The 25,783-nt window shown below is 41.4% G+C and overlaps 1 protein-coding gene across 3 annotated transcripts in view; it reads right to left on the bottom strand.

The window, feature by feature from the left end:
- The window catches only part of mdga2a (MAM domain containing glycosylphosphatidylinositol anchor 2a), a 990,949-nt gene extending 965,592 nt beyond the window's left edge, over positions 1 to 25,357 (bottom strand). For all 3 annotated transcript variants that reach the window (XM_068038888.1, XM_068038889.1, XM_068038887.1), the window contains exon 1: positions 24,448 to 25,357. In XM_068038888.1, coding sequence (XP_067894989.1) covers positions 24,448 to 24,520 — 73 coding nt within the window. In that variant the 5' untranslated portion in view covers positions 24,521 to 25,357. The remainder of the gene's footprint in view (positions 1 to 24,447) is intronic.
- Between the last annotated feature and the right edge of the window lie 426 nt (positions 25,358 to 25,783).

Below are 25,783 nucleotides of genomic sequence, written 5' to 3' on the forward strand. Positions count from 1 at the left end.
TCTCCATTCCCCTGACTCTTTTGTAATCCCCTCCCCCTTCATGCAATCACTGATTGGAATTTCTTCCTAAAATTAACCTAAGCATTGGCTATCTTAAAGAAAAGACATTTTAAAAAATGAATCACTTTTGGTTTCCTTAATATCTCCTCTCGCTCAGCAACAATTGTTTGCATTATATCATTGTGAAGCACTTTGGGATTTTTTTCTATTTTAAAAGTGCTATAGAAATGCAAGTTGTTGTTTCAGGGGGCCATTTCTGAAGGCATCACGTTTATCATCAACTACTGTCTCAACTGGGCAATGAATCTAAATGTTTCGGACAATAACACCAACAAGATCTTACACATTGGTTGTAAGATACTTTCATCCAAACAGAAGTGTATGGCATCATATCTCTTTTACTAGATCATCCATAAAAACAGACACATACACACACAGAAATATTATATCTGATCCTTAATAATCTGGATTTAAACGTACCATTTAGTCAACACTGATTTTTGTTAATGAGGAAGATTTGGAGTCAACTCCATATTGACCCCAAGAACTACAGATTATTTGGATTGCAGCTTTTGATCTAAAATATTTTTATTACTGGAATTAGACTTTTTGGTTATTTAAAGCAACCATTATTCATATTGAAAAACTGAAACAACATAGAGTTCTTTTACAATACACGCTCTGGACTTCTTGTTGTAGAACATTTTAATAACTCTGGAATCACTCAGCAGGTCTGGCAGCATCTGTGGAAAGAGAAGCAGAGTTAACGTTTCGGGTCAGTGACCCTTCTTCGGAACGAACCCTTCCGTAAGAAGGGTCACTGACCCAAAACGTTAACTCTGCTTCTCTTTCCACAGATGCTGCCAGACCTGCTGAGTGATTCCAGCATTTCTTGTTTTTGTTTCAGATTTCCAGCATCCGCAGTATTTTGCTTTTATTTTAATAACTCTACAAGGTCACAGTAACAGTTATCTGGTCCTTTTAATAAAAACACTCAGGATTGAACCATCAAACTACATTCATCCACATAAATCAGATGGTATCAGTAAACGTTCAATGTTTCTCTGATTATTTACACATCAATCTTCCTCACAAGTTGACAAACCAAAGCTGCAGAACCCATTTTAAGCATGACTGAAATTATCTTTTCTTTTCCAGGGAGTCATGACCCAAGATGTGCAAAATATGACTGGAGCCAAGCTGTACTCAATATACTATAGGGCAGAGTTCAAGGCTCTCAGGAGACTGGTGTCAATCACCAAGACATTTCACTCCTGCATTTCAAATCTAACAAGTTGTTAAGAGAGCTTGTGATTAATCTTGAAAATATCTAGTCATTTCTGCTGGTAATATGAGAGATACTGTCTCCTCCATTGTCTTGGGTTAGCTTCCATGTACACAACCATTGCAATGATTTCAGAGTATAGTCTTCAAGTCTTCATCATGATATTCACAATCACCTGGCTAAGTACACCCGCCTATTCTTCAATAGAGTTCACAATCAATCATTAGCAATATCTAATATTCATAGGCTCCAGTTTACTTTGCTTAACATCTACACGGAACCCATTTCTATAGTTTCCAAATCAGAAGCGGTCTCTTCTCCCCTTTTAGATTTTATTCTACAAACTTGTGTTGAATCCATTTGGCTTCCACCTCCCATTCTGCGCAATTGAGCTTTTCTCTCCTAATAGTCCCATTATCCTGGTCCTGAGATTTTGCATACTGAGAGCTTGAAAGTCCAATACTGCTTGAACAACATATTGTTTGAACCACCAATAATGCACTGCAGGCTACTATAGTGTTACCACAGAACATTCAACACCAACACATGCTCTTAATGTGCCACATTATCCTCTGCTGCACATAAACTCTATATTTGCCACAAGATACTTTCCGGCCTCGTTAGATGATTCCAGGAAATAGATTTTATTTTCTTAATTAAGTCCATTCTGCAATTGACTAGTCAATTTATTGATATCCATGAACTATTTGACATAGTTTAGGTGTCAACCTTTCAGTCAAGCAACATGGTCTCTGGCCAGGAATAGGGAATGGTGTATTTCGAGAGGGCAAAGGTCACAAGTGCCAGGCAAGCAGCTGTTTGATTTGGATCCAGAGCTAACCGCATAGCCATTTAAAACCTAAATAGCAATTGTGAATGGCTTCTTATATATTTTATAAAAACCGCACGGTAACCGAAATCTATCTAAGCTGAATTTCTCCCATTATCTTCATGCGTGACTAGTTATTTTCAAGATCAATCACAAGTTCTCTGAACAATTTGTTGGACTTGAAATTCAGGACTGAAATGTCTGGGAGATTGGCACCAGCCTCTTGATAGCCTTGAACTCTGCCCTATAGTACTCTACCCTATAGTGTACAGAGTACAGCTTGGCTCCAGTCATTGCATTTTACAGACCTCAAGCCAATTCACCAATTAATTGTTAAGCTTTACTGAGAAAAAAAAATTCAGTTGGTACCCAAGCTCACTTGATTCAAAATATCCATTCAAATTTGTACTTGTAAGAGTAGGGGAGATATCCCGGCCAATATTTATCTCTCAATCCACATTACAAAAACACATTATCTGGCCATTATCACATTGCTGTTTGTGGGAATTTGATGTGTGCATATTGGCTGCCACATTTCCTTCAAAAGTACTTCATTGGCTGGAAAGTACTTTGTGACGTTCAGTGATCATAAAATGCGCTATATTAATGCAAGACTTTTTTTTTGGCCATTTGACTGGAAATCAAAACTCAAGCTAGTGAATGAAACATCAGACTTTTTTGATTGATCCGCTGTATATTTGATTACAAGTGCAAAGATATACAAATTATATAGTTTCGCTGTTGGTCATTATCTGAGCCTTACATCTTCCCCTTCACTTCCAGAGCAGGCTGTCAGGTTCATCTGTCACAAGGTGTAGTGCATGTATACTAATGAAAGCATATGATATTACAGACCAATTTTTTTCAAAAATGCATGGACCTAGTTTAATTCATGCATCATGAATAACAGTATTCATCATTGGTGCGTGGTCTATAGATTTACAAAATTAAGCACTTCCAAATAATACTTGATGAAGCTAAATCTAAAATCAGTTTGTGCCCTTCACTTCATCCTCTTTTCCCTTCCACCACTTCCCTCAACTCCCAAAATGAATGCCCAATCGGGCACCCTGTACGCGATGGAGGGTCACCCCTGAAGCCGCAACCACCCCCAACACACAAATCTTCCCCCCCCGCCCCCAACTGACCCCCCTTGCTTCAAAAGGGCTGCGACGATTGTTCCTGGCAAGGCCCCAAAAACCTACCATCTTTTGGGAGGTCCTTCTCTTCCTGTGAAAACTGGGTGTAGTCCCAGCAGTGGCCACCGCTCCCAGTGGAGCTGCTGGGACTAAGAGCTGCCGGCCCGCTGGTTGGCTGGCAGTTCCATTAGGTGGGACTTCCTGCCTCCAGGAGGTGGAAGTCCCACCCACGGCCAATTAAAGGCCTGGGGAGCGAAAACTCCCATGTGTGGCTCCCCTGGCCCGGCAGAGGGGGTGGTGGGGGTGGTGGGGGGGGTGGGCTCGACCTGGACTTTTCAGCCGGTGGGAGGGGCCTCCTGCCCAAGGTTAAATTCCGGCCTTGGGAATTGCTGCAGTGCATCTTGTAGATGGTGTCAAGCTTCTTGAGTGTTGTTGGAGCTACACTATCCCGGCAAGTTGACAGAATTCAATCACACTCCTGACTTGTGCCTTGTACATAGTGGACAGGCAATGGAGAGTCAGGAGGTGAGTTACTTGGTGCAGAATTCCCAGCCTCTGACCTGCTCTTGTAGCCACAGCATTTACTTGGCTGGTCCAGTTCCATTTCTGGTCAATGATAATCCCCAGGATGTTGATAGTGGGGGATTCAGCGATCGTAATGCCACGATAAAAGGGAGATGGTTAGATTGTCTCTTGTTTAAGGTGGTCATTGCCCGGCACTTGTGTGGCGTGAATGTTATATGTCACTTATCAGCCCAAGCCTGAATGTTGTCCAGGTCTTGCTGCATCATTATTTGAGGAGTTGCAAATGGTGCTGAACATTGTGCAATCATCAGCGAACATCCCCACTTCTGACCTTATGATTGAAGGTGAGAAATTCCTGCAGTGATGTCTTGAGACTGAGATGATTGACCTCTAACAGTCATAACCACCTTCCTTTGTGCTAGGTCAAACTCCAACCAGGGGAGAATTTTCCTCCAATTCCCATTGACTCCAGTTTTGCTAGGGCTCCTTGATGCCATGCTCAGTCAAATGCTGCCTTGATGTCAAGGGCAGTCACTTTCACCTCACCTCTGGAGTTCAGCTCTTTTGTCCATGTTTGGACAAAGGCTGTAATAAATCAGGAGCAGAGTGACCCTGGCAGAACCCAAACTGAGCATCAATGAGCAGGTTTTTGCCGAGCAAGTGCTTCGATAGCATTGTCGACAACCCCCTTTCATCACTTTGTTGATGATCGAGAGTAGACTGATAGGGCAGTAACTGGCTGGGTTGGATTTGTCCTGCTTTTGTGTACAGAACATATCTGGGCAATTTTCGACATTGCTGGGTAAATGCCAGTGTTGTAGCTGTACTGGAACAGCTTAGCTAAGGGCGCAGCTAGTTCTGGAGGACAAATCTTCAGTGCTATTGCTGGAATGTCGTCAGGGCCTGTTATCTTTGTGGTATCCAGTGGTTTCTTGATATCACACGGCAATTCTGGCTGAAGATGGATGCAAATGCTTCAGCCTTATCTTTTGCACTGATGTGCTGGCCTCCTCCATCATTAAGGATGGGGATATTTGTGGAGCCACCTCCTGTTAGTTGTTTAATTGTCCACTGCCATTCACGACTGGATGTGGCAGGACTGCAGAGCTTAGATCTGATCTGTTGGTTATGAGATCATCTAGCCCCATCACATGCTGCTTTCACTGTTTGACATGCAAGTAGTCCTGTGTTGCAGCTTCACCAGGTTGACACCTCATTTTGAGGCGTGTCATGTTGCTCCTGGCATGCCCTCCTGCATTCTTCATTGAATCAGGGCTGGTCTTCCGGCTTGATGGTAATGGTAGAGTGCAGGATATGTGGGCCATGAGGTTACAAACTGTGGTTGAATACAATTCTGTTGCTGCTGCTGATGGCCCATAGCACCTCATGGATGGCCAGCTTTGAATTGCTCGATCTGTTCATAATCTATCCCATTTAGCACAGTGGTAGTGCCACATAACACGATGGTGGGTATCCTCAATGTGAAGATGGGACTTAGTCTCTGCAAGGACTGTGCGCTGGTCACTCCTACCAATACTGTCTTGGCAGATGTATCTGCAACAGGTAGGTTGGTGAGGACGAGGTCAAGTAGATTTTTCCCTCTTTTGTTGGTTCTCTCACCACCTGCTGCAGACCAGGTCTATGTCCTTTTGGACTCAGCCAGTAGTGGTGCTACCAAGCCACTCTTGATGATGGACATTGAAGTCCCCCACCCAGACTACAATCTGTGCCCTTGCTACCCTCAGTGCTTCTTCCAATTGGCATTCAACATGGAGAAGCCTAATTCATCAGCCGAAGCCGGTGGGGGGGTGGGGTGGTGGTTGGGGGGGGCGCAGTAGGTGGTAAATAGCAGGAGGTTTCCTTGCCCATGTTCGACCTGATGCCATAAGACTTCATGGGGTCCACAGTCAATGCTGAGGACTCCCAGGGCAACTCCCTCCCGACTGTATACCACTGTGCCACCACCTCTGGTGGGTATGTCTTGTCCCACCAGCAGGGATGGTAGTGGTGGTGTCTGGGACATTGTCTGTAAGGTGTGAATCCATGAGTATGACTATGTCAGGCTGTTGCTTGCCTAGTCTGTGCGTCAGCTCTCCCAACTTTGGCACAAGCCCTCTGCTGTTAGTAAGGATGACTTTGCAGGGTCAGCAGGGCTGGGTTTGCCATTGTCGTTTCCAGTACCTAGGTCGATGCCAGATGGTTCATCTGGTTGCATTCCTTTTCTTACACTTTGTAGCGATTTAATACAACTGAGTGGCTTCCTGGGCCATTTCAGAGGGCAGTTAAAAGTCAACCACATTGCTGTGAGTCTGGAGTCACATATAAGCCCGACCAGGGAAGGAAATTTGGCATCCTTACCTAACAGACAATAGTGAACCAGATGGTTTTTTACAATAATCAACAATGATTTCATGGTCACCATTAGACTAGCTTTTAATTCCAGATTTATTAATTAAGTTCAAATTTCACCATCTGCCATGGTGGGATTCAAAGCCATGTTCCCAGAGCATTAGCCTGGGTATCTGGATTCCAGTCCAGCAACATTACCACTATGCTACCGCTTCCCCCATTTGGACAAATAAGTAGTAGTTCTGAGATATACACATACACATATATGCTACAAGTAGTGTTAGAAAGCAAGAAAACAAGTTGCCTGCTTTGGAGATCACAGGTTTCAAGCTTTGTTTACAGGGAAGGGACAATTTCTATCCTATTCCTTCTAACCTCTATTTACATTGCAGCAGAGTATTAGCCCATGTTACAGTACAAGTGTGATGGGTTACTTGCAAAAAAAAAATTGTACTACTGTTCATTCAATTTTCTGCCCTCCTCTCTTGAAGGCACCAGCTCTACACTTGGGTATGGTGCCACATGTGCCACTGCCTTTTACTACTTTGCCCAACTGGCCATTCCACAGGCGTAAGGCTTGAACTGTCAGCAGACTATGTGACCATGGAGGGCATGATAGCCAAGCCTGATCCTGCCCAAACATGTGGACCTTTCAGCATGGAGACACTGAGCAATGATCCCCAGGGATGCTGAAGCCAACTGTAGTATCCCATGAGGACCAAAGATAGCTGCTAGTAACTGCATGGCAGCTGAAACTATTAATACCACCATATGATCTCCCTGGGAATGAATGTCAAAGGAGGACTCTGGAGCTGCACCTGGACCAATAAGCAGCACTAAAGTGGTTGTAGGACCACTAGGCAATACTGCCATCCTTCTGTAAAAGAATTGTTTGCATGCATCACAATTTATATTCAGTGTAATGAGAATAATTACATGGCAGCAATCTAATCTATGGGCACAGATAACATGAAAGAGTGGACCATGTGTTTCTGACAACCATTGCAATACAGCATTAATATTACTCCCTGCCATCTGATATTGCACTATTATGAAACATGCAATCAGATGTTGTTAACAATCTAAGCTCTCCCTGCTAATGATGTATCAAGAAATTCAACTCAGCAACATTTTAAGTTCCTAGGAACAATTAGCGATGTTACTGGGCCAGGAAAGTTTATGTGGAACATAAAAGAGAAAAGCATATCAGATATGCGCTTTCCCTGTGATCAGTGTCACAGCTATCAACTGTCATCCATCTCAATTTAATAATGCAACATCGTTTGATGTCTGTCACTCTGAGCCAATTTCTCCTTCCACCTCAGCTGGCTTGTTCCTCATCTTCCTGAAATCTGGCCTAATCCAATCTGGTTGAATAACCTGTCAACACGCACTGCCAAAGATCAAACAAAAAGCACCCATTTAGGGAAGATTCCCCTGGGCTGTTAGATTCTTTAGAACCACACCCAGCAAGAATTACTACTTTGAGAAGTAGTGAGAAAATTGGAGAGAAAAGAAACACCAGTTGGAGAGCATTATATTCCAGTCTCAGAGGACTCCAATGAAAGAACTAAATCAAACTTTGTTCATATTTGATGCCATCTAACTACCTCAGTTCCATTATTGTCATATAAACACAGTTGTTCACTGTTGTCTACTTATTTATTTGATTACTAATTTTTAATTAACAAAAAACATAATTTTCTACTGATCACAGATAGTATGGGCACAGCTTGCTCCATAAAAGGTCAAATTGGTCATTAAGATCCTTTTCCCCAGACATTGGAAATATTTCAAACAAAGCCAACTGATAATGCATTTCTTCTTTCTTCATGAAGGTGGTGATTCATGTCAGAGTACAGGGCCTTGGATACCAGGTACTCACTGTCACCTTGCCAAAGTGATCATTCTCCATGAATGATAGCAGATAATTTGACCCAAGGGTGAGGGGAAAGGGAGATCTGAAACTCCATCATATCCACAGTTGTGCATTTTCCAGCAAGAGAACAGAGAATCTGGAACAGGAACTCCTGGGAGATTTCCCACCACCATCCCACTCCACCGCACCCACCCCCCCCCCCCACCCCACCACCCCCCAATGGGCTCTGAAGTTAACTGTGGTCTCCAATAACAGCTGAAGATCAGTTTATCACACAGACATATTGGCAAAAGTGATCTGCTTATTGACTAATATGTTGATCAGGAAACCAGAAGACGAACAACTGCTTCACAAAGCAAACTAGCTATTGAGCTTGTCACAGAATGTGTAAGAAAGCAGCAAGCTGTATCTGTTTACACACTGGTTTAATCTTCTAATCAATCATTTTGGTTATGAACAAGATATTATCTAATTGGCACTCCTGTGTGAATCTTCTGCATAGCTAAAATTGTAGGGTCAGAAAGCACATTTGGGATAGTGTTTCACTGTAATTACTCATTCCCATCATAACCGTGATCCTTTTGGATTTAATTTATTCTAAGCACTATTTTTGGTACCACTAGGACAACATGTCTTTTGCAGAGGGACTTGATCACTGGCTAGGAATAAAGCACAAGATTGCTGAATAAAATGGGAATGTCCACTTCTTAGAAGCTTCTCTGTGTAAAACCATACTGCTTTTCTCTGGAGCAAAGTTGAGAGGCCGGTTTTAACTTCAAGAGTGAATCTGGATACTAGATCTGCAGATCTCAGGCTTCAGCAGTCATTTTGCATGAAGTTGGTGGAAAGCATATTTCTGCTGCAGATCTCAGTTGCATATTCCAGTTGTTTTTTAAACAAAAGTTATATATGAAAGCATTAATTCTGAATTATCTTTTTTCACTTGCAGTGATCGGTTTTGTTTTGTTCCTGAATCCAACATCACATATCTAAGTCCTTGTTTTCAAAAAGGAAGCATAGCCTCTGCAACAGTGTAGTTGATATTCTAAAATGACAGTTATTTTATTTACTGCTAAGAAAGTTAATTAAAAACAAAACAGAATGTAACAGCTGGTTAGGTCACAAAGTAAAGAGTGATGCAGTGTTTCTTTTGGGTCACTGCATGAGCACCTAACTGCAAGTCAACTTCAGACTGCACACACCTTTGTGATTCACACCGACCATCTGTTCAATTTTTGTAGTCTCTATGCATTAAATTAGAGTATTTTTGAGATGATCCAATTCACTGCATTAAATAAAATGCAAAAGCACCACCTATACCTTCCAATCAATGTTAAGTATTTCGACATTCATTCACATCAAGAAATATTAGATGTGACTAATTTAAATAATACTAGAATTGTTCTAGATTCTCCACATCATTATTAACACTTTATTTACCCAGGTATTAATTCCATTCTGTTGAAATAAAATGCAAACAAAATATTTCTAAACAGTTTATGCAAATGCATAATAGAAAATAAATCATGTAAATGGTTTGTGGGACATGTAGCAAAGCAGTTATGCTACAGGATGAGTAATCTAGGGGGACTAATGATCCGGAGACATGAGTTTAAATCATGGCAGTCGAGGAATTTAAATTCAGTTAATGAAATAAATCTGGAATAAACAGCTAGTATCAGTAATGGTAATCTTTCAGATTGTTGTAAAAACCCATCTGGTCACAAATGTCCTTTAGGGAAGGAAATCTGCCTTCCTTGCTCGATCTGGCCCAAATGGGACTCCACACCCTCAACAATGTGGTTGATGCTTAACTCTCTGAAATGGCCTAGCATGCCACTCAGTTGTTAAGCAGGTGGCTTGCTACAACCTTCTCAAGGGGAATTAGGAATGGGCAATAAATGCTGGCCTTGCCAGCAATACCTACATTCTGAGAATGAATAAAGAGAAACACCCAATATTGTATTAAATGCCACAGAGCAAGAAGGTCTCACATGTGATCGTTGTTCTGTAATGAGTTAGCTAATATTATATTTAGGCCAGACTGGGCAAGGAAGGCAGATTTCTCTCCCTAAAAGGACATTAGTGAACCAGATGGGTGTTTACGACAATCTGATAAATACATGGTCACCATTACTGATACTAGTGGTTTATTCCAGATTTAGTTAACTAACAAGCTTATCCAGTAATTATTCTTTCAGTGAGACTGCTATATTTCAACCCAGACACACTGTAGAGCTAATTCCACTTCAATGAATTGTTTAAACTCAACATGTAGTAGCATGTTATGTACAGTAAACCATACATGTATTTATGTAACATTTCAGTATGACTATGGCTCATTGATTCCTGAAAAAGTTGGTTATTTCCCTTTATTAAAGCACTGACTTAGGGCACCATTGCCTTCTTAAGAAAAAAAATGAAGGTTATTACCACACTGTCAGCAAATATACAGGATACAATGCATCGTTTCCAATCTGGGTAGTGTGATAATATGCATCACTAGACCCTGATGATGCCATTCCCCCTAAACTAATGGCAAATGTTCATTCCAGAAGAACAGGTAAGGTCCGGTGCGAAAACAATATATCCATCAGTCAGCATCTTCCAAATGAGGCATTTGGGAGATGTTTCTGGCCATCCTCTGCTGCGCTCTGTTTATTGAACTGATGCAGGCCAAATTAGAAAATTGAACTGAAGCTGTAAGAGCCTATTATAAAAATATCCAGTTCTAGCTTTAACTTGGGCAACTGCAATATGCTGTGATCGTAATAATGAAATGTTCTATTATTTCACAACATAAAACTTAAGTGACCAAGAAAAGCCCAACTAGCTCACCCTGTTATTTACATCTATGACAAGGACCAATGTAGACAAATGTTCTTCTCACTCCTTTATTGAGTCCAAGCATTTGTAAGAACTTATATTGTTTACTGGTTCCTTCAACTTGCCCAAGAAACCATGAAAAGCATGTAACAATGTGCTTCTCATGCTAATGTCTTCATTGTATGTTTCCCATAGTCCTAGGTTTCTTAAAAGTTCACTGTTAGTGAATGCTACTTTATGTAAAAGGATAATACAAATGGTTATGTTCATGAGTGTTCATTTAGACACTCAACCATCCATCCGAGATACATCATTTCCTTTCAATATTTGAAGTAGCTAAGCAAGTTTATGGAGTTCTGCTAAACAAAACTGAGAAATTAGATATTTGCCTTCACCAAGTTAAATGCCTTCCTTTTAAATAGATATTAGTCTAGTAGAATGTGCATGCTGGAACAAAAGGATCAATGGTTCAAAGCCACAATGTGACTAATCAGTAACAATTAAGGGTGCTCAACCCTAAATCTTAAATCATTTTTGAAAGACAAAGGATACATAATGAATGCAGAAAGCAAACAGTAAGCAATAGGATTATTCCACAAATACTACAGAATATAACAGGAAGTAATCATGGAACACTGACCCTACATTCTATTGATATTCCAAATAGCAATTAACTAGCATTATGTTTATTACAATGTTACTTGTCTGCATGACACCATGCATTCCAAGATGATATGTACAGTACTTGCATATAGTTGTTAACAGAACACATATCAATGGCACCATCAATATCCTGGGAGTAGCCATCGACTAGAAACACAACTGGACCTGCGACATAAATGCCGTGGCTATTAAAGCAGGCCGGAACGTGTGAATGGCTCACCTAAGCCTCTCTAGGCACAAGTCAGGAGTGTAATGGAATACTCTCCACTTGCCTAGAGGGGTGCAACTGCAATGACACAGAAGAAGCTCAACAACATCAAAGATAAAGCAGTCCTCTTGATCGGCAGCACATCTTAAATATCTACTCTCTCCACCATCAGCACATTACACTACATCAACTCACCAATGCTTCTTCAACAGCACCTTCCAAACCTGTGACCTCCAATAACTAGAAGAACAAGGGCAGGAGGTACATGGGAACACCATCACCTGCAAGCCACACACTTTTCTGACTTGGACATATATCGTCAGTCCTTCATAGTCACTGGGCCAAATTCCTAGAACCCCCTACCTAACAGCGCTGTGGATGTATCTTCACCACATAGGCTACACATGGTTCAAGGGGAGATATGGGGAGACAGTGGCGTAGTGGTAATGTCATTGAACTAGTGATCCAGAGACCCAGGCTAATGCCCTGGGGACACTGTTTCAAATCCCACCACAGCAGCTGGTGGAATTTAAATTCAATTAATTAGTTTAAAAAAAAATCTGGAAATGAAAGATAGTCCCAGTAATGGTGCCATGAAACTGATTGTCGTAAAAACCCATCTGATTCACTCATGCTCTTCAGGGAAGGAAATCTGCAATGTGGTTGACTCTTAACTGCCTTCTGAAATGGCCTAGCAAACCACTCAGTTGTCAAGGGCAATTAGGGTTGGGCAACAAATGCTGGCCTTGCCAGCAACATCCACATCCCATGAAAGAATAAAAAAGATGGTCCACCACCTTCTAAAGCAACTAGAGACAGATAATAAATGCTGACCTTGCTAGCAACACTCAGATCATGAGAATATAAATAAGAACGCTGAAGCAATTACATGCCAAGACATCACTGTTATTCTTTGATAGGAATATTCTAGTGGGTCTTAGAAATAGAAATATCCAGTTATTACCACACCAATATGGGTATGTTTTTGAGCATTACACAGGATACCAGCAAAAGCTGGCTTGGAATTAACTGAATAGAGGTCCACTTTGAGTCCATCATGGTTGCATCTTCAATTGCCTGAAAAATTAACACCTACACTATTTGCACACTGTCTTTTCCACACTTGTGAAAGAAATCCTGCAACACAATCACTAATTTAATAAACAGCATTTCTATGTTAACACAGACACACCTTGAAATCAATGTTGTTTCTTTCTCACTCATGACAACGCCAGTATCAGATGATATGCTGCATGTAAACCTATTCCTTGTGGGATTTTTTTTGGTTTGCACGGTCTACCTTTCTTTGTAGCAGTGAAGCTACATGACTGCTTTAGCAGAAATAGATTAAGTGAAGACTCATGGCCATAACCGTTTGTGCAATAACTCTTTTAAACAAAATTTTACTTTTATTGCTAACAGAATTCGTCAGTCATCTAAGTTCCAATCCATCCAGAATTCCTCGTCATGCTCTCTCAGCAGTACAGAACTAAGGCCTGACACCAGACATTAAAAGAAAACGTCTCTGTGCAACCCGATTTGAATATAACACAAAGGTACCAATGAATTGATGTGCAGTAACGCCCAAGAACTGTAGGAAACCATGTAAAAACAAATACAAATATGGAACATACAAGTCAGCTACCATAATAATAAATATGCTCCAACTTGAGAATGTTGTAAAAATGTCTTAATTAGATCTATTAATTTATGTTTTTAGCAAATGTGGTATAAATAAGAAACAATTGGAAGCAACAAATCAATTTGTGAGCTAATTCAGATTTAGGAATGCTAAGTCATTCAATTTAGTGCCATTCATAAGCCACTATGCCATTCCATATTTTATTTCCCAGCAGAACATCATTCTCAGCTTTTGTTTTTGGGTCAGTCAGAAACACATCACCAGATGTCTGAGTCTCCAAATCACAGTGGCGCAGTGGTTAGCACCGCAGCCTCACAGCTCCAGCGACCCGGGTTCAAACTTGCCTGTGCCGAGTTTGCAAGTTCTCCCTCTGTCTGCGTGGGTTTTCGCCGGGCGCTCCGGTTTCCTCCCACCGCCAAAGACTTGCAGGTGATAGGTAAATTGGCCATTGTAAATTGCCCCTAGTGGAGGTAGGTGGTAGGGAATATGGGATTACTGTAAGGTTAGTATAAATGGGTGGTTCTTGGTCGGCACAGACTCGGTGGGCCGAAGGGCCTGTTTCAGTGCTGTATCTCTAAATAAACTGCAGAGAAATCCACACAAGTAAACTAGCTAATATAGAGAGCACAGTCTCCCCACAGGGACAAGGTATACTTACTTACAATTAAACAACATAGTGCAGGTTGGAAAAAGCTAAAGCCTTGGATTCCCCAATTGTGAGCATGGGTACTGGTGGCGCTTGATTGACTAGGTGTCAGCCTTGGCTCAGTGGTAAACCCATAACCTTCTGAATTGGGTGCTAAGGCCCACATCAAGAGTTGTGCACATAATTTGGGTTAATACATTAGCATGGTGGAGCATTTCACTGTTAGAAATGCATCTTTCGAATGAGTTGTTGTAGCAAGGTCCTGTCTGCCCTCTCAGGTGGGCATAAAATATCCTGTGAACGTATTCAAAAAATAGGAGACATTTCCTGGTGTCCAACAAATAGTTATCCTTCAACTAACACCACTTAAGCAGATTCTCTAGGTACTTATCTCATCTCTGTTTCTTGCTTGCTCTTGCTCAAATTGGCAATGGTATGTGCCTATTTTACAAAACTGATTACACTTCAAAAATGGTTCATTGGTCATGAAGTACTTTGGGATACCCTGAAGAAATGAAAGGCATTATCTAAATGCAAGTTTGTTCTTTCTTAAATTTCCACATCCTATCAGCACAGGGCATTGCTTGATCCACCAGTTAAAGGCATTGATTTGCCAGATTAGAGTCATACTGAGATACAGCACTGAAACAGGCCCTTCGGCCCACCGAGTCTGTGCCCACCAATAACCACCCATTTATACTAATCCTACATTAATCCCATATTCCCTACCACATCCCCACCATTCTCCTACCACCTACCTACACAAGGGGCAATTTACAATGGCCAATTTACCTATCAACCTGCAAGTCTTTGGCTGTGGGAGGAAACAGGAGCACCCGCTGCACAGGCAGTACCCAGAACCGAACCCGGGTCGCTGGAGCTGTGAGGCTACAGTGCTAACCACTGCACCTCTGTGCCGCCCGGGGTCAAGTGAAAAGTATCTCATCCTCCAGTGGCACGTTTACCTTTCCAGATTGCATTGATGACCAGTCATCAACAGTAACCTGCAGATCTGCTTATATGAAATAAAAATAGACCACAGTAAATTGGGCTGAACTGACAATAGGTAAACGTACAGACAAACAATGGGATGTATTTCAAGATATGATACAAAACTAGTATATACACCAAAAATGCAAAGGCTCCTTTCATGTAGTTAAGCAGCCATGGTCAACAAATGAAGTAAGAGACAGTATCAAGCTGAATGTAACAGTTTACACAAATGCAAGGATAAATTTGGAAATCTAGCAGACTGGAATAGTTATAAAGAATAACAAATGGATATAAAGAAAGTAAATAAGAGGTACAAAAAACAAATACAAAATGCCTTGCAAGGGATATCAAAGTAAATAGAAAATGGTTTTATAAATATAGAGAAAGATAGTGATTAAGGGGAATGTGAACCCAATAAAGACAATCGCAGGCAAGACTATAAAAGATAAGGAAATGGCTATTTTGTTAAGTAATTTGTATCCATTTTCACAGTGGAGGAAGAAAACATACTACCAGCAGTACAAAAAAAAAATGTACCTAACAATAAGTCAAGGGGAGGAACAGTGGATTCAATGCATGTCAAAAATGGAGAAAATAAATGGGACACAAGATAAACAAGTCTCCACGACCTGATGGTTTCCACCCCAGGGTATTAAAGGAAATAAGTGAGAACATTGGAGATGGATTAGTCATAATTTTCCAAAGTTCTCCAGATTCAGGAATTGTGCAGCATTTGGATTGGAAAATTGCAAATATCACTCCATTATTTAAGATGAGTGATTTAAAAAGAGAAACCCGGCAACTATAGGTCTGTCAATTTAACATCCATCGTGGGAAAATGGAATCTAATCAGAGACATAGGGCTGAATCTCAAATCCAAAACATGGATGGGTTGTATCAGTGATTAAAATACCAAAAAGAAAAATCAGAAACGAACACAACCTGCCTAAATTCCGCTCACTTCCAGGTTTAGCAGAAGGTGGACAAGGGGCTGATGACTAGAGGATTAGAATATAAAAGTGAGGAAAGAATGCTTCAGTTGTATAAAAGCTTCATTTGACCACAGCTGGAGTACTGCGTTCAGGTTTGCACACTAAACTTTAGGAAAGATATATTGGCCTTTAAGTGTTGTAGCATAGATTCAGTGCAAGGATATTAGGGCTTAAAAGGGTTAACTTATAAGGATAGGTTTCATAGACTTGGCTATGATTCCTTTGAGTTTAGAAGGTCGAGGGGTGATCTATTTCAAGTGTTTATAGTTATAAAAACAATTTCACAGAGCAACCATTTCCTCTAGCAGAGGGATGCAGAACAAGAGGGCAGAAGGTTAAAATTAAAACTAGACCATTTAGGAGTGAAATCTGGAAGCACTTTTTTTGCCCCAAAGTAATGGAAATCTGGAACTCTCTTTCCACCAAAAGGTTGTGGATGCTGGGACAATTGAAATTTTTAAGACTGAGATCAATAGATTTTTGTTGGGCAAGGGCATCAAGAGCCTGGAAGAAAGGCAAGGAAATGGTGTTGAGGTACAGATCAGCCATGAGGTAATTGAATGGCAGAGCAGGCTCGATGGCTTGAATGGCTTACCCTGTTCCAATGTTTTTATGTTCCTTTATTCCTATGATTGCCAAATCTGCCATAAGGTATCATTCTCCATCAGGTTAGTTACTGGATAGTCACTAAGTGACCAATATGGATTTGAGTCCTCACCAGGCAGACAGCAGACACCAAAAACTCCTTCCATCTGGCATGCTGAGCAGCAAAAAAATGTATGAAAATGCATTTCTACCATTCCCCTGAACACAGCATGGACAAACAGCAGATCCTATGGATAGGTGATCCCACCAATTGGAACATCAAAAATTTGCTCTCTGCAAACCAGTTAAATGCAGTATGCACCATTCCTCTTTATGTATCCTACATTGATAGGCCATTATTCAAGCGGAATAAAAATACATCATCACACATTTACACAAAAGGTGAACAAGAGATTGTGGGGATACATAATAGCAGTTTTCAACAGCAGCTTGGATGAGGCATTCAAAACCTGAATAGTATATGTATAACTGCCAACACTCGATCAATTAGAAATACAATTTGGAACTCACTTGTTGAGTATGCAAGCCACACAGATGCCAAAATAACTGCAAGAGTGTGTTTACAGTGTCTATACTCCACTGATTGATCAAAGTGCTTGCATAACACTACCTCAATAACAATTGCAGGTAAGACAACATAAAATGCAGTCAGTGTGAAAACAAGAATTGAATGTAAAATAATCACAGTGGCAGCTTCGATACAAAATTGGCTAAGGGACAGAAAGCAGAGAGTAGTAGTGAACAGTTGCTTTTCAGACTGGAGGGAAGTATATAGTGGTTTTCCCCAGGCATTGGCATTAAGCCCATGCTTTTTGATATATGTTAAGTTCCTGGACTTGCACATAAAGGGCATAATTTTCAAAGACTTCAGATGATAACTTGGAAATGTAATAAATAATGAGGAGGACATAGACTGGTAAAATGGGCAGACACATGGGAGATGACATTTAACTCAGAAGTGTGAAGTAATACATTTTGGTAGGATGAGTAAGGAGATGCAATGTGAACAAAATGATACAATTTTAAAGGTGTTGTAGAAAGAGACCTGAGGGTGTATGTACACAAATTCGTAAATGTAGCAGGATAAGGAGTGTTAAAAAGCATAAGGGATCCTTGGCTTTATTAACAAAGGCATAGAGTATAAAAGCAAAGAAGTTATGCTGAACCTTTATAAAACCCTGGTTAAGTCTCAGCTGGAGCATTGTTTTCTGTGCACTACACTTTAGGAAGGCTGTTAAGGTCTTAGAGAGCATTGGAGGAGATTTACTAGAATCGTACCAGGAACAAAGGATTTCAGGCACTTGGAGAGACTGGAGCAGCTGGGATTGTTCTTGGAGCAGAGAAGGTTGAGGAGAGATTTGATAGAGGTGTTCAATGGAGTAAATCAGGAGAAATTGTTTCTCGTGGTAAAAGGGACAGGAAAAAGAGGACGCAGATTTAAGGTGATTGGCAAACAAATTGGAGGCGACATGAGGAAACTTTTTTTTATTATTTATATACAGTGAAATGTTGTGATCTAGAATATACTGTCTGAAAGGGTAGTGGAAGTGGATTCAATAACATTCAAAAGAGAACTGGATTAATAAAGGGCAGCACAGTGGCTAGCACCGCAGCCTCACAGCTTCAGCGACCCGTGTTCGGTTCTGGGTACTGCCTGTGCAGAGTTTGCAAGTTCTCCCTGTGACCATGTGAGTTTCTGCCGGGTGCTCCGGTTTTCTCCCACAGCCAAGGACTTGCAGGTTGATAGGTAAATTGGCCATTTTAAATTGCCCCTAGTGTAGATAGGTGGTAGGAGAATGGTGGGGATGTGGTAGGGAATATGGGATTAATGTAGGATTAGTATAAATGGGTGGTTGTTGGTCAGCACAGACTTGGCGGGCCGAAGGGCCTGTTTCAGTGCTGTATCTCTCTATGACTCTACTTGAAGGGAAAAAAAGTTACATGGTAATGGAGTTAATTGGATCGTGCTACCAAACAGCCAGCACAGGTGTGATGGGGTGAATGGCCTCCTGCCATACAGTATCATTCTATGAATCTAGGTAACAGTAAATTATCAATGGTAAGTAAATACAGTAAATCAGTTAAAGGGGAAAGAAATCAATGGCAATACATTGGTGTTTGATTTTCTTGAACTCTCCAGATAAATTTCAAGTCTTCATTTTTTGACCTATTTCCCTTTACTTTTTTTTTCTGCATTTCACACTGCTACAATAAAAGTTTACAACTTTCTGGTATCCTGCTTATAATTATTATGCATAAAAGGCATGCATTTCCTACAGATATCAGCTATGGCTCAATGGATAGTACTCTTCCCTCAGTCAGAAGGTTGCATGTTCAAGTCCTACTCCAGAGACTTGACCACATAATCTCAGCAAACACTTCAGTGCAACACTGAGGGAGTTCTGTACTGTTGATGGTGTCACCTTTTGTATGAGATGTTAAAAGCTGAGGCCCCATCTTCCCTCTCAGGTTCCATGAGAATTATTTCAAAGAAGAGCAGGGGAGTTCAGGCCAATATTTATTCCTCAACTAACATCACTATAACAGAGTATCTGGTCATTAGCTCATTGCCATGTGCAAATTGTCTGCAGCATTTCCTAGATTACAACTGAGACATATTGAAATTACTTCCTTAGCTGCAAAGTGTTTTGGGAGGCTTGGGATTGTGAAGGAAGCTATATAAATGATGGCCTTTCTTTTCTTTTGTAATTTGAAGTCCAGTCATAGAAATGGAATTAGAGGAGTTAGCCTCAATATAGAACTACCATGAACAGAAGCATAGTGAGTCAAGTGGTCTCTTTCTACACTGAAATTTCTATAACCTTCCGCTGTTAGTGGCATTTACGAGGAATTACACTGCAGCTTCTATAGTATTTGTATCTAAATGTAATGAAAGAACAGTAAAATGTTCAATTAATTGGATTTCCCCATTGGTGGTACTGAATAACAAATAGATAAATCAGGTCAGCAACTGACCTTTGCAAAAGTAGCAATACGGAACTATTAAAATGATAGTATATCTTAACCTGGATTGTCAGTGTTCATCAGTATTACTTCTCTGAGACTGACAGCGCAGTTAAATGCAGAAATCCAGAAGTTACTCAGTGATTCTATGCTTTTCGATAGGGTGCGCTGTTGTAGTCCCCACAGATTGCAATCAATTAGAAATCACTGAACTGAAGAGAACTTGTCATTTTACACTCTTAGCCTCACAGTAAAAACCCCTGAAAAAATTATACCTTGTTGAATGAGGTGTAACTGAATTTTTAATGGTACACTAAGTTCATAATTACTGCTGCAAAACATTTCTGGCCCTAAAAAACCAATTTTATATTTGTGGAATATTAAAAAACTTATTAAAAAGTTTGTTTATAATATTTTAGATCCCATCTTAATCCCATGTGTATGTCCCAATCATTTATATCACTCTCTGTAAAATTGAATTAAAAGTGAAGGATATATCAGTACATTTTACTTCCTGGTTTATTGTCTGTGAGAATATAATTGGCTGCTTAGCCAGATCGATAACATCACTGTTGCTGGATGCCTGGAGATTCCCTTGACTCGGCATCAGATTCAGGTTAACATTGGGAAAGGTGAAATCCACACCACAGAGATCATTAGATCTTTGTGGGGAGCTTTCTTTGAGAAATCTGAGCCTTTGTGTCTAGCATGTGATATCTAAAGTATGAAGAACACATTTGTTTGTCACAGTTGTAAAACAATCATTTTTATTTATAAAAATGACAGTCATTGACCTGGTTCCTAAGACTTACAAGCAATTACTACTGCACTCTCATTGACCTCAGTACTTTATTAGTAGCTACAATAACCTGAATTTTTCTATTTGAAAGTGTCTTTAAGAAGACACAGTTTGGTAACCAACATCACAAGAATGCTCAAGACAAAGGCTATCCATGGCCAATGTGGAACTCACTACCAGTAGTTGAGACATATAGCATAGATGCATTTAAGGGGGAAACTAGATAAACATATAAGGCGGAAAGGGAGAGAAGAATATACTGATGGTGTTAAGATGAAAAGGGGTGGCAGGAGGCTCAAGCGGAGCATAATCACCGGAATGGACCTGTTGAACTGACTAGCCTGATTCGGTGTTGTGGCTCGTAATTCTCTGAAACACAAAGCAATCCACTAAGACCTTGAAGTCACCCGATTACAGCATCTAACTCGTTCAGAAATGGACATTTTTTTTTAAAATCATCACTATTCTATCTGGAAGTTAATTCCAGGAGCAGGACTTTCGACCCAAAATGGGGGTGGAAACTGAGGCAGATGGCCAGTGTGCCATTTTGCTGGCACAATCCTGAACCTGAGCCTTTTTCCTGGAGGCTGAATTAGGGGAGGAACAGCTACCTGCCCACAAGCAGTGAGTAGCCAACTGAGGTCATTAAAAAGCCAAGTAAGGCCATTGATCAGAGGCTAACTGGAATTCTCCAGTCGGCCTGCAAGCCCCTGTGACATCAGAAGCACAGCAACAGCCTGGAGGTAGCTTCCTGGTGGCAAACTGCTGCCCCAGCCCACCTGGCCACAGCTGCAGCCACAGGCCAGCCTGGGGAGGGGTTCCCCCTCTGCAATGGTCGTCCAGCAGCTGTGGACATTTTTTTAAAAAAGGTTTTAAAAGTGCTGAGAGGGCGTCTCATGATGGAAGTGTCCTCTCTCTCCCACTACCTGCAACAGCAGACTGCTGCGCCTTCCATGCTGGACAGCCGATTGGCCCTCCATCTTTGGCAGCCCATCCATGGCAAGCACACCCTCTGGCCACTAATTGGACAATCAAGGCAAAAATCACTGCCAGGTCACTACTCCTGACAGCGCAGGGTCAGGACTTGCATTTGACCCCAACATGGGGTCCTGACCCAAAATGCTAAATCCTTGCTCTGGGTGTGAAGAACTTCCTGAAGTCTTAAATGTTTATATTTGCCTTTTACTAGTTGAACTTGTGGCCTTTGTCCTACTTTTGCAATATAAAGTTATCTTATTCATCTTATCTGTACAATTAACTATCTTATACACCTCCATTTCCAGCTGTTACCTAAAAATAGGATGCTGTCTATGGGTTATAGCAGGAGGGTTGAATTTAATAGATAGAATTTATCTCTATATTTCATGCAAACTAAGATTCCAAGTTTGATCATATTTATAGAATTCCAACTTTTACAACACAATTTGCTCTGACATTGGCTGTATTGCAAAAAGACAATAAGAAATGAGTCATTTTGATGGAGTAGAGAGAAGCACCTCTGGGCTTATGTCCAGGAACAAAAAGATTGTGGAACCCCGATTCGGTCAGTACAGTTACTAACTTGAATTCACACTGACTTCAGTTGACCATATCTGAGGGCCTCCAATAGTCCTGAGCCATCAGATCTTCCCAGGGGTAAAGTAAGTGGCCGATTTCAGGATTCTCCTGCAAGGCAGAAGTTATTTAACTGTTGCAATTTTAAAGGGGCGTTGTCACCCATTTGAAGAGTTGGTGGGCAGAGTCGGTTCCTGTAATAGCCTTCTATAAAAGTTTCCAGTCGATAAGTTAACTGCTGTAGCTAACAAATCCAGCCCACGTTTTGCGGGTTATGTTATTTAATGCTGTTTTGGATGTTTAGGGCAGACACAATTAGCAGCTGAATGAATCGGTTTACAAACTCCTGATGAACGTACATCCCAATAACTCTACTAATATGAAATGCCACTTTAAACGACTGCCCTCCCTGCAATCCCTTTTAATATATCTGATCTAGGAACCAGGCGGAGAAGTCATTTCCCTTGACAGGAGCCATCGTCATTTCTGTCTAAAACAATACATGCATGCGCCAACATCTAAGTCGTTTTCATTTGGATACCTGTCTTTCTGCAAACAAGTACAGCATACCCTTTTAGAAAGGTCTGTTCTCACGACTCCCAATCCGGGTATTTCTAACAGTCACAAAGCAACGGGTCTACGGCAAACGTGCAAAACTTAAAACGATTCACAAGGAAACAATTAATTATTTAAGAGTTCTTTTAATTTAAAGACGATTTGGTTAGCTACTTTTATTGCATTTGGGGGAAAATCATACACACATGACGGGAGCCGAAATTTACAATCCTGTTCTCTAGTGCATTTAACAGATTTGATTTCCCTATATTCCCTTCAATATTGATTGGTCACTAGGGGACAGACCTGTCAGTTTCACTAGCGAAATTAACATAACCACTGACATCTCGTTGCTCAACTCACAGCAGCCTGTGACTCTAAAAATCCACAACCCGGATTCTCGGCGAGTAGATTGCAGCGCCGTCATTAGGAGAGGCACACAACAGTTTTTGACAAGGGATTAAGCTCGGGGAGAAAAAGAATGGTTCAGTCGGCTCGAAATACCGAGCGTATTGATCGCCTCACAGTGGGACCTCTGCAATCATCTATATTGTGACCAATTACCCGACATTAATCTGGTTATTCACTACAGGTGCCGCCTCAATAGTAACTTGCCGGCTTGCAGAATCAGATGTGGGCGTGCTCACATTTCTGTTAACCGAAACACCAACTTTTAACTCTTTCCTTTCGAAATACAAGGTTGTGTTTGCTCGTTGGAGCCTCGCTGCTCATTATTCATTACAGCAGCGTCGCATCAATCACTCAGTTTAGCTATTAAAATGATATAGTGTACAGACATACGGTCAGGGGGTTGGCAGTCAAGACAACACTTCAATTTCACCTCTGTTTAGGTGGGGGTGGGGAGAGCTTAATTCCATAAAGAAATTGAACAGCTTTTACAAATCTATTATTTGATTCACCATTTTTTAACAATTAAACAAGCATCTTTGAGATAAGTTATTGCTCGCCAATCTTTTACTGAAACCAGTTATTTCCACAAATCCAGTTAATTTAACATTCATCAAGGCCTCTTCATTTAGCAAAATGAGGGTTTTAGTAGGGAAGGGGACATTACTTTCGTTTCAAATCATTACCAAAAACGTCGGTTTAATTTGTATAAACGCTATCAGCCATGTCTCCTAATTCATAGGGGCTGGTGAGAGCCATAGGAGTGCTGAGGGGTGTGAGTGCGGGCAGTTGACATATTACCCCGAAGGGGGCTTTTGTTATCCGCTTGCTTTCCCTGAAATTCACAGATTCAAACGTCTCGTTGCTCACCCAATTATCAACGATTACTCGCACATGGCGAGTTAGTTTGGTGGCAGCTTCATCACCTCACACTTCGGAAACTTGGCACATAAAATCTACAAACCAGCACCAATAGTGGGATCGTACAGTGTACTTAATGAGTGCAGAATTCATTTCAGCTCGCTTTCTGATACATGATTCAAGGAACTAAACATACGTCCACAAGTTTAAGGTCGCGCTTTAGGGAGGGATTACTGTGTCACATGATCAACTGCCAGCGCCTTATGGATATTTCAAACATATTCATCCAGAGAGGAAGTGTAGATCACCGACAGGGCACGGATATGTCTGCACTCCAAAGCATTAGTGATGTTCAGATGTACAGAGAATTGCCCAAATCTATAGTCCATTTCTGGAGAGTAGTTAATGCTGAGCTACTCGCATTCATTGTAACTGCAGTTAATGCATCGGCGATTAAGCGCACATTTTCAATATTTTCCCATTGAAAATCCATATTTGCATTTACCACAATGAAAATCAATATGTCAAATAGAATCCTACATGGTGGAAAAAGAAACAATTTTCTTCAGAAACATAGCATTCGTCCAGGGCTTTTTTCTTGTAAATTTTGTTTTGCAGAATGCACTATTGGATTACTGCAAGTGTTTAAAAATGCCCTGGGGTTGGCAAGAAGGACAATTTCACGCCGATCATTACAAGGAAATGGTTTTCATGACAAACTTACCGTACACCCCCTGGCCAGAAATGCCTTCTAGTACAACTGGAAGCAGCCACAAGAGTAGATAAGCAAAATCCATCTTCACGTTAGTGTTAACATATCCAGTCTGGGAGCGTCGTCTTCCTGCTGCCTTGAGCGGACCGTCAGCAAGCCGGGCTCCGGGAAAGGAGCGGCGGTGATCTCCCCTGTCACTGAGTGGACACAGGGTGATCGACAGGAGAGGCCACACGGGAGAAAACAATATCGGTGTAATTTTATGAAGAGAGCGTGTCCAACATATCCGCGCCGACGTTTCAAGGCTACAGGAGCAAAGCTAATAACAAGCCCGTGGATAAAGAGCTGAGGCTGGATGTTCAGAGGCGAGGACTTTGCCGCTGGGGGGTTAAAAGTAACTCACGGTGGTCCCTGGAGAGCAATTAAGACAACCCGCTCGATGGTAGCTCGGCCACATCCATTCTGCATATGCCGCTAACATACCCAGCGATATAGCGGACCATGAGAATGCATCAGCTCCGGGCAAACTCGTCTCCCCTTTCAACCGCGGCACTAATTATTATTCGGGCTGCAACATTTTCACTGGATTGGCCGTCTAAATAGAAATCTCCACACACAGACACATACAGAGCTGGATCCGCCAAGAACTCACAGACACACAAAAAAAAAATCACTGAAACGAGAAGTTCAGGAGGTGGAGAAACGCTGTTTCACCGCTGTATCCAGCGATGGGAGGGTGGAAAGATGTCACCGCGGCGGAGAGCCAGAGAGGCAGCAATATTCCTGTCTGCACCCGGTCTAATCCAGGGTCCTTGTGTGAAAGCGCTGAGGTGACAGGGCTGCAGGTTGAGGGTAGGATGAGAGGGAATACTCCGGCTGGAATTGGGAGCAGATTGAAGTGGTTGTTAGCGGAGCTGGAGAATCACGTTGCTCAGTACGTGCCCCGATACTGAACATGAAGCTCGCCCACAGTCGGAGACGTACAGACTGCGTGATGGAAGCTCGTCAGCAGTGAGGCGAAGGGAGCAGATTAAAAACGCTCCATCCCACTCATCACGCATTTCAGCTGCATCGCTTGTTGCATTTCTCCATTGAGCACAGCTGCTGTGGGAGTGAAAGAAACTACAAGGAGGGATCAGCGCCACTGTTCCCGCTATCTGTTTATTGAGGCAGTCTAACCTTCATTCTGGCCTTTCAGAAGATACAAGACAAGCTTCTGATAATAAATAAGCACCTTTTTGCTGTTCAACTCGCGCTGATCTTACCCTGTTATTTTTTTAAGAAACTGGGTTAATTGAAAAGTTCCTATTTGGTGGTTGACGCATGTTTTAAAGTTGGTGAAATTCAC

The sequence above is a fragment of the Heterodontus francisci genome, chromosome 9, assembly GCF_036365525.1.
Source record: "Heterodontus francisci isolate sHetFra1 chromosome 9, sHetFra1.hap1, whole genome shotgun sequence".
Lineage (NCBI taxonomy): Eukaryota > Metazoa > Chordata > Chondrichthyes > Heterodontiformes > Heterodontidae > Heterodontus > Heterodontus francisci.